This window comes from Amphiprion ocellaris, chromosome 16, assembly GCF_022539595.1.
Source record: "Amphiprion ocellaris isolate individual 3 ecotype Okinawa chromosome 16, ASM2253959v1, whole genome shotgun sequence".
NCBI classification, from domain to species: Eukaryota; Metazoa; Chordata; class Actinopteri; family Pomacentridae; genus Amphiprion; species Amphiprion ocellaris.
Genome location: NC_072781.1, coordinates 3,031,423 through 3,041,181, shown reverse-complemented (window position 1 = coordinate 3,041,181; position 9,759 = coordinate 3,031,423). Strand labels below are relative to the sequence as shown.

The 9,759-nt window shown below is 39.3% G+C and overlaps 1 protein-coding gene across 1 annotated transcript; it reads left to right on the top strand.

Annotated features, from left to right (window-relative positions):
• The first annotated feature begins 4,409 nt into the window (after window positions 1–4,409).
• myoz1a (myozenin 1a) lies at window positions 4,410–9,554 on the top strand. Its single transcript, XM_023287529.3, has 6 exons — window positions 4,410–4,638; window positions 6,244–6,330; window positions 7,024–7,211; window positions 7,533–7,809; window positions 8,443–8,608; window positions 8,690–9,554. The coding sequence occupies exons 2-6, from the start codon at window positions 6,246–6,248 to the stop codon at window positions 8,919–8,921; spliced, it is 948 nt and encodes a 315-aa protein (XP_023143297.1). The 5' UTR covers window positions 4,410–4,638; window positions 6,244–6,245; the 3' UTR covers window positions 8,922–9,554.
• The last annotated feature ends 205 nt before the right edge of the window (window positions 9,555–9,759 follow it).

Sequence of the window (9,759 nt, the reverse complement as noted above, 5' to 3'; positions counted from 1 at the left end):
TGTGCATATACATAAAATAGATTTTTTTTAAGGTGTGGGAAATATATCTGTAAGATCAACACATTTATTATTTGAAATTATTTTCCTTAATCCCTGTGAATCAGAGTACATTTGGCTTTAATGTCGGCTTAAGGAATAAAAAAATCTTCTCTATTCTTTTGCATTTTTGTATTTCAAATCAAGAATTATTTCACAACAATGGTGAAGTCAACAAATTTGGGATGCCCTGATACCCTGAGTTAGATCTCACACATGGCAATCATTTGAATGTTACTTTAGTTTCCCATCTACATGGACATTTGCCACTGAGTGGTGCTGTGGGTGCTTCGGTTTGCTGGACTCGTCTCTGGCATTTTGTTGCCAACCTCTGCACTCCCAGGGTGCCTATATATAGGGCTGTTAATATCCAAACACAGAACTATTTATGTCTAATGAAAATGACATTTTGCCAGGGCACAACTGTAATTAAGAATTAGTTATTAATATAACTGCTAAAAAAAAGAGCAAATAAAAAAAATAAAACTGGCTTCCAGCACCTGGAAAGTTTCTATTTGAAGATGTACTGTACAGTAGTTTCCATGAGACTGATGTTCTAGTAACAGAAACAGAACTAGTGTGTCTTAACGTCTTGTTTCTCTGATTATTTGCTCAGCTACCCTTTTACTATTGAATTGACTGCCTTGCACACCTTCCAGAGCAGAAACATGAACATTTCCAAGTTTTTTAGGAGGCAAGGATGGCTACATTTACAAAATAGTGACATTTTTAAAAAGAAATCGATCATCAGAAAGAAGGACTGAAACCCTTTCTCTTGCTAAAAGTCTACTGTATAAGTAATCCTACAGCAGATGATAGAAAACTTTCTTTAGACTGGAGTCTGGAGATGGATCTAAAATTACAAAGAACTGAAGGGTCAAGACCTGTTATTTTAAGAGGAGGCTGGACAGGAGAGTGTTTAAAATAAGGCAGAGCTGAGTCAAATACACGTGAACAATTAAAGATATACAAAGCCACTGATATTGGGCAATAGCCCAGATTTCTTTCATGACAAATTAGGCAGATAAAAAGGTCTAATTCAAAGTGCTGAATTTGCATTCGGGAGCTGTTCACAGGAACTCTCAATAAGCAGTCCAAAGAGGTGTTGATGCAAGTTAAGGAGGCACTCAACATCCTATAAAAGAGATAGAGGAAACTTCAGGAGCGGCCAAATAAACAATTTGATACACTTTTTAAAAGAAGGAATAAACTGACAACTTAAGTGGATGACTGCTAAATTCTTTCACCCCTTCCCAGTCAAGTCAAGAATGCTCTAAAGGAGTTCTATAGTCAAGTGATGCTTTCAATGAAATGTAAATATAAAGAGTTGACTTCAAGATACAAATCACTGGTAACAGTCGACAACTGAAAGGCCAGATTAGGCTTCACCACAAAAACATCTGACCAGTTCTGGAACAAGAAGAAATTCAGTGGAAGTAAGATGCCAGAATGATGGGAGGAGAAGAGTGTTCAGGAATGAAAGTCTTATGATCCGAAGCACACTATGTAATCTGTCCAACAGATGGAGGCAGTGTTATGGTATGGGAATGCATGGCAGCCAATGGAACTGGGTGGTGATTACTGATGATGGGACTGCTGATAGATGCAATAAGATGAATTCTGAGTGTATAGAGCTGTGCTTTCTGCTCAGATTCAGTCAGTTCAGTCTGTCCCTCACAATACAGATGGACAATGATTCAAAACACAGAGCAAAGGTAACCAAAGAGCTACTTAAAGCAGATAAACAGAATGTTCCTAACAGTCACCTGACCTCAGTCTGACTGATCTGCTTTCGCTGACTGAAGGCAAAACTGAGGGCAGAAAAACCCACAAACTAGAAGCTGCCCTCAGTTGCTGCTCAAGGGAGGAAATGCATTTAGTGATGTCCACAGGTTCCGGACTTCAAGCAGTAATTGACTGCAAAATATTTGCAAACAAGAGTTAGAAATAAACCTGAAAGTTACATTCATGTTGTTTTGGCCAATTATATTTGAGCCTGTGAAAACTATGGAAAAAAATGGCAGTAATTCCTACACGGTTGATAAACCCATTGAAACAAAGCTGAGAGTCTACACTTGAATCAAATCGACTGTGTTGGTGTGCAGAGGCAAAATGACAAAAATTGCAGTCACTTTAGGAGAAATTCTTGACTTGAACAACACAAACCACATCTACTTTCAAAGATAGTTCTTGGCAGATTCAGCTGTGCTTAAATCTAACCTGATCATGCATAAAAACCTAAAACTCTCTGAGGATCCCCATGATCGTAAATGTGAGAACGCAATATCATCCATATAGCCGTTAACAGCACTGCAGAGAAACATGCCAAGCTATTGTGATCAAATAAATAGTGATGTTAACAATCTAATGTACACTGCTATTGTATGTTATAGTCTGTGCATTCATTTCTAATTACTAGTTTGCCTTTTTTCAAACAATAAAGATAAACAGAACTTTGCAGTTCCATTTACTGACATTGGGAATTTACATTCTACAAGTACATGTAAACTATTTTTGGTGGACTTTTACGCAATAACATAAATTTTTTAGTCATAGTGTCACTCCATGGATGACCCACCATCTTCAAACTGAAATATCTCAACATCTAATCGTTGCCAGGAAATTTTGCACAGGAATTATTGATCCTGGTGAATAAAATTTCAAGACTTTGGTGGTCCTCTAACATTTTTCTAGTGATACACTGTAAAACAAAAACAGATTTAACCGTATTTTTTTTTAAAAAAAGGTACGGTTATGGGGCTGCACAGTGGCGTAGTGGTTAGCACTTTCGCCTTGCAGCGAGAAGATCCCTGGTTCGCGTCCCGGCTTTCCCGGGATCTTTCTGCATGGAGTTTGCATGTTCTCCCTGTGCATGCGTGGGTTTTCTCCGGGTACTCCGGCTTCCTCCCACAGTCCAAAAATATGCTGAGGTTAATTGATTACTCTAAATTGCCCGTAGGTGTGAATGTGAGAGTGATTGTTTGTCTATATATGTAGCCCTGCGACAGACTGGCGACCTGTCCAGGGTGTCCCCTGCCTTCGCCCGAGTCAGCTGGGATAGGCTCCAGCCCTCCCCGCGACCCTAGTGAGGAATAAGCGGTGTATAGATAATGGATGGATGGAGGGTACGGTTATTTTAAAATGTTTACTTGTTTTATGAATAACTACTAAAATCACAGAAAAAGCAACAATTTAAATGTTAACTGTAAAAAAACAGATCAAGAACAGAAATAAAGTCTTCACCAAAAATCTGTATTTTTCGACCATAAGTGCTCTTTTTTTTACTGTATTTAAACTAAAAAGGGGGCTTAAAAAAATTACAATTTCTCAGCTTTGTTAAATTACAGATAAATACCAAATCACAAAAATATTAATTATCATGTTGAATGTTTACATAACATTGACATCAAAATTTGTATATAAATAGTACAAATAATAATTTGTTCTTTCATAATGTGAAATCACGAAATTGTTCTATTCTACTTAAATTAGCTAAAAGTATACATTATTTAAACAGTTTTTGAACATCACAGTAGTCCAACATTTATAATATATGTTTTCTGGCCCCATTACAGCCAGATTTTTTTGTCTTTCACTGGTTTACCACAGAATTCACTTAAAAATTTCATAGTTCCCTGAAGATGAATCCTAATGACATTGGTGATTGTCCTGACTTTCTCTCCTGTTCTCATTGGGTTAAATGTACTTAGAAAAACTAGACTCCTGAACAAAAGCTTTTAAATAATTGCAATTTAAAGTCACTTTGTCCTAAAGATACAATGTGCACTCTTAAAATGTTTTTATCCATTTATACTGCAGTCCTAAAATGCTCATCAAAAATGAACAAAACTACAAAGGAGGCAGAAGAACAAACTGTATTTAACTGCTTTTACATGTGTTTTCACAACCTATTTAAGACATACATTGCTTGAGTCTCTAACAGCTCTGTCTCCACATGTCCATCATGTTCAGTCACGTGATACTCAAGAGAAACTGAAAATGTGACAATCTAGTGTCAGGTTAGAGTACGCTGGAGAGTAAAGGAGCTAACTGTCACTTTGAAATACAAACTGATATTGCCTCACAGACATGTGCTTAACCTTCAGCTTGCACTGTGCACTTGTACATACTCTCCACGTCCCTCTGCGTACCCCAAACACACCCCAGAGTCCTCTGAGGTTATCTTATAGCTGAGCTCTGTTCCCCTCGTTCATTGCTACTAAATATAGGCTTCTGAGCCATCTGTGAGAATGATTTTGTTCCCTTAATATCACCATCAGCACTTTCAGCTGGCCAACACAGACTTCTCCCCTGCTGCCTTAATGTCTCCCTCCCCAATCCCTATTCATACTCCCAACCTCCTCCTCCTCCTGTCTTGACACCAACACTGCTGCCACCCACACCCCCAGCCCTCTGGAAGATCTGCCATCTGAGTGTTGGGTGGGTTTTGCACTTCCCGGGACCTGGGTCCAGCCATACGTAGGGTCGGAGGCACTGAGGGATTTGTAAACTTGTGATCACCAGCATTGAGCCCTGGGTCTCCTCTTCACTGTTTGATATTTATAGGTCTGTCTTACCTCCCAGGATTACAACAGAAACCCGGTGAGTGGATCTACATTGCAGCAGTTGTTCTATTAACTGACAAACAGCTTGGATTTTAAATTCTGGATATTGTGAAAATGGGGAGAGGCATTAAGGATTTGCAATATGCTCCCTATGCAAAGTCAGAATTTCTATGGGTTGTGCAGCTGATCTCGAGGAAGAAACTACTGAAAGAAGACCTCCACCGCTTAGTAAACAAGACTATGAGTTAGATGTTTGATAGCACCAAAGAATTAAAAAAGAATTAGAGAAATGGCTCTTGAAGCTGCTTGGCTGCTTTTAGATTTATTTAGTATGTCTTAAAATGACCAAAGGAATGGGTGAATGTGCTGACCATCCCTCTCTGTGGGCGTTGCAGGGATTTTATATGGTGTTACCAAATCCTGCAAGGGGGGCAGTAAATCTGATCGCCCTGAGCTTGTAATTATTAAAGGGAATTAAAAGTGTGTCAAAAATCCTCCTCGTTAACATCCAATAACTACTCTAGTTCCGCCTCCTGTTTTGAGAGACTCGAACGTACACTCGGAATTGTTTACTGGAGGTGCGTATTGTGTTCTTGAGAGTTTTGTCAAGCCCATTTGATAGTCAAATGACGCCATCACATTCGCTAAAATGTCTTGGCTGGAAATGGCTTTTAAAAATAGCTGCGGTGGGTTGAGTTACAGCCAGTAGATGTGATGTGATGTTTTGCCACTTGACTGGGCCTTAAAGAAACTGTTGAGAGCTGAAGATATATGTGTAGGAAGACGAAAAACAGCGCAGCACAAACATAAAGGATAATGTAAAAATCAGATGCATATCCCACATAAGGGAGGCTTCATAGGTTGTGAAAAAGTTAGTTATTAATGTTAATGTTTCAGCACTGAGTGACATCTCGACATATGAGACAGAAGGAAGTTTTACCACCACTTTGCTCACCTACATGCTTCCACGCAGCAGATTGGGGAATATGATCATATGAAATGAATAATGCCAATGCTATTTCATGATCCTGAGGCCTTCAGTTTTACTGCAGAAGGGCAGCACCAGAACTAATTAGGATCACCAGTTTCTGCCTAAACAACAGTCTGCTTCTGTTTATGTTGACGGTGTACAGATCTCGTGTCCCCAAACAAAACTGGAACACACATTAGGCGATATGTTTCTTTGGTGCAGACATCTGTTTCACTAGGGAATGTAGGGAATCTGAGGTCACTGACATCCCCCTTGAACTTGAAAAACGAGGAGGGCCCGAGCTGTCTGTCGGATACATTCAGGGCCTGTGGATTCACTTCAGGGTGGTTGGTAGTTGTAGGTGTTGATGGTGAAGAGTGATCTTGAGAAGCTGGTGTGAATCAGTTTTAAAACTGAAACAACACTCCCTGCAGTGTATTTGAGATACTGTTAATTCTTGTGAACTTGTTTGCCTTGATATTCAAAACTCTAAAATGAAAGGTGTTGTTTATGCAGACTAATGAAAAGTGAAATATTTTCTGGAGAAGCTTTGGCGTTATTTTGCTCATGTCTCTTTGTTTTAAAGGCATTTGTTCAGCTTTAAATGAAAGGACTTTGTTCTGTATTCTGCAAACAGGAATAATGTTCTATGTTCTTTCCTGGCCCCCCCAGCCATGCCTCTGGGAACACCGGCCCCCCTAAACAAGCGGAAAAAGCCCTCCAAGATCATAACCGACCTATCACATATCACTCAGGATGGTAAGGCTGACATGAAACGACGTGAATGTGAAACCAAATTACCATTCCTCAGTGCAGTTCTGTATTTTAAACATAGTACGCAGAAATAGATGGATGATAGGTGGTAGGTAATGTATGTGAGGTACTAACCTGAACAGGAATATTATCTGCAGTACAAGCAGAAAAAATCATCAATATAAGTTGAAGATAACAATGTATAGAAATCTAATTTGAGCACATTTAGTTTATATAATCTTTATCTTTTTTTTCATAACCTACCGGTAAATATCATAACAAATGTGTAAAATAGTATGATTAATGTCTAAGTTTTAGGACTTTACTACTTTATATTCAGAGGAAACACATATGTGTAAAGGACATGTTGTAGTCATCCTTAAACAAGTAGTTTAATTTTTTTTTTAACTCCATTATAAATGTTAAGAGTAAAGTAATCAAAAAGTAATTATTTTTTGCGATTTTTTTTTTTTTTTTTTTTTTACATTTGTATGCTACTACTGGGAATCATGACAAAAACATGCATTGTTATTTGTGAAAACGAGTTTTTTTCTTTGACAGCTATGACTAAACATGTCTTTGAATGATCGTGTCCCAGACCAATTAACCTAACTTCATCAAGTTACAAAATAGAAGGACCTAAACCTTCTATAAGTCTAAGTAATCGTTATGGCCACTTTTTGGATGTCCCTTACCTAGAGTATGAGTCCGAGCCAGAGGCATCTGAGTTTGACCTGGGAACAAAGATCAGGACTCCCAAAGACATCATGCTGGAGGAGCTTTCCCTGCTGAAGAATCGAGGCTCCAAGATGTTCAGGATGAGACAGCAGAGAGTAGAGAAGTTCATCTACGAGAACAACCCGGACATCTTCAGCAGTGAGTCAATGGTGAGAGCCTTGTTGATAGTGAAAACAACATTCAATCAGTTTTTGACATTTTAAAGGAAACTTTTCTCTACAATATTTTGTTTTGTGTGAATAATACATCCAGGTTTTTAACAGAGAAACAAGAAATGTGGCTGCAACAATGTTGGTTAAACAATTAGCTTTTTATCGACCAATCATACCAGTTACATAAGAACGTTGGTATGTCTGGAAGCAGTTACAGGCCTCCAGCACACACTCAGAACCGAACATGCTCAGGAATGCGTATCAGGTGGAACTTCTTATCAATCACTAAATACAAATCATTGATTATATTTCTTTCAGGACAACCTTCAGAAGTTTGTTCCCTCCCTGGGGGGTCAGATGGGAGGTCAGATGATAAATGTTGGTGGGCACTTTGTTAGCAAACAGAATGTGCATCTGTACTTCGGAGGGGCGCAAGCAGGAGGAGTAGGAGGAGCCCCTGTGCCTCCTCCAAAGCCTGGAAGCAAAGGTGCAGGTGGAGCAGGTGGAGCAGGAGGAGCAGGAGGAGCAGGAGATGCAGGAGGACTGGCTGGGGGTGTGACAGGAGAAGGAGGGAGTGAGTGGTCTCCACTGAAAGGTTGGTAAAAATCAAACTTCAGCCATTTCCCTAATCATTCTACTTTTTAATGCAGAGCAAAATGCCATCGTAATGGGTCAGACTGACATCTGAGGAAATGGGTTTGATTCTTGAGGAGTGTTAGATGAGTGCATAGATACAATCTTGTAAATAAATAAACAACCTGCCTACCAGCATCTCTATAGATTGCTATTTGAAAACATTACCTATTGCATGTTTTATCTGTACAAAAACAAAAGTCTAAAAACAATTTTGTCATCACTGAACAGTTGTCAGTCAACCAGCAGAAACTCCAGGGAGCAATTTCTAATAAGAAATAGCCCAGACTCACAACCTGGTCAACATCACAATGTGTTGCTTTTACTTTGGCCTGTGTATGAATTAAATAAATGAGATATTTTGTGTTCATTTGAGAATTTTAAAGGAGACAGTATGCAGATTTTTTTGCTTGTTTTTTGCAGTTTCCTCATGTTTCCAATCTTTGTGGTAAGATAAGACTGGCTCACTAACTACATATTTAGAGGACAGACATGGGAATGATATTGATTTATCTAACTTCCAGCATTTTCATCTACACAAATGATCCACAAACACCATGTCATAAAGCTCTATTTGTGGACGTTTTTGTCACAGGAGGTGGAAAAGATCCTGCATCCAAGAAGGTGCTTGCTGTGAAGACGTACGTGTCCCCATGGGAGAAGGCCATGAAGGGTGACGAAGGCTTGGTAGCCACTTTGAAAACCGCAATGCCTGGTCCCATTAACCCAAAGGATCTGCCCAAGTACAAGTGCTTCAACAGGTAGGTCCCTCAAGGTTCAGCTTTACAGAGCACTTTATTACAAAAAGGGGCTTTAATTAACCTCTCACCTCGGTTTGACAGGACTGCCATGCCCTACGGTGGCTTTGAGAAGGCAAACCAGTTCCTGAAATTCCAGCTGCCCGAAACTGAGGCGACCAAACAGGAGCCTGAACCCGCAGTGTACCAACATGACATTGGCTGCCGGCCTTCCTTCAACCGCACTCCTATTGGCTGGGTGGGTAGTAGTGAGCCCAGCAGCATCCACATGGAGACGGATGCTGTGCCCTTTGATGGAGAGACCGACGAGCTGTGAAAATATATTCATACTGTGATTACACTCACTACGCACATACGCACACACAAGCATGACTGCATATAAACATGCTAGCATGCACACACACACAAAATAGATGGGCTTACAATTAACTGTTAAACTGATGAATTTGAATCCCTCGGTGTGGACAACGGAAAGCGTACATGAAATGTGGTCGTGTTTTTATCTTGCTCTGTATTTGATCGTAAGGTAAAGTAATAAGCTGTAGATGCTATGGAAATGAGACATCAAATGTTTATTTGTTAAGTTCAGAATAAGTTCAGAAAATGAGTCGAAACACTCCTTCAGTTTGTCAGAAAAGCTGCTGTTCCTGGTGAGAAGCTGCAGATTTTGTCAGTGAGGAAAGAATGAATCATGTATGATGAGAGATTTGTGCTGTTGTGCATGCTGTCTTAATGTCAACTTAATACCATATTTCTTATAACCCATTGCCTTTTTTGTTGTTGAGATTATCAGATCATTTGTTGAGCTGTTAAAACCCGTCAAACCTGTCTAATTCAGGATGCATGCATAGAGTCTGTTGCTGATCCTTAACCGACTGAACCAACAGTTTCTCCACAATAAACTGTACCACTCAACTTGTAGAGCGATTAAAATATCAAAGAAAATCTCTTTGCGTGTGTGAAAGTTCTTCAGTTTAATTTACATTGCTCAAATATACAGTTTGTTATGTAAATTCCAGTTCTTTCTGCATAGAGGGATTCTTGTGCAACCCAAGGAGGTTTATCGTCAGCAATAAAATGATAATGACTGACAGTACCAACCAATTATATATTTTTTTGTCACTTTTGCTAATTGGCGTCTCATATAATCAACC

Bases quoted from the DNA above. Each gene is read 5' to 3' on its own strand.
- myoz1a (XM_023287529.3), top strand. From the start codon at position 6,246: ATGCCTCTGGGAACACCGGCCCCCCTAAACAAGCGGAAAAAGCCCTCC. The intron at 6,331-7,023 runs GTAAGGCTGACA...TCCCTTACCTAG, and splicing joins ATCACATATCACTCAGGATG to AGTATGAGTCCGAGCCAGAG. The intron at 7,810-8,442 runs GTTGGTAAAAAT...TTTTTGTCACAG, and splicing joins TGAGTGGTCTCCACTGAAAG to GAGGTGGAAAAGATCCTGCA.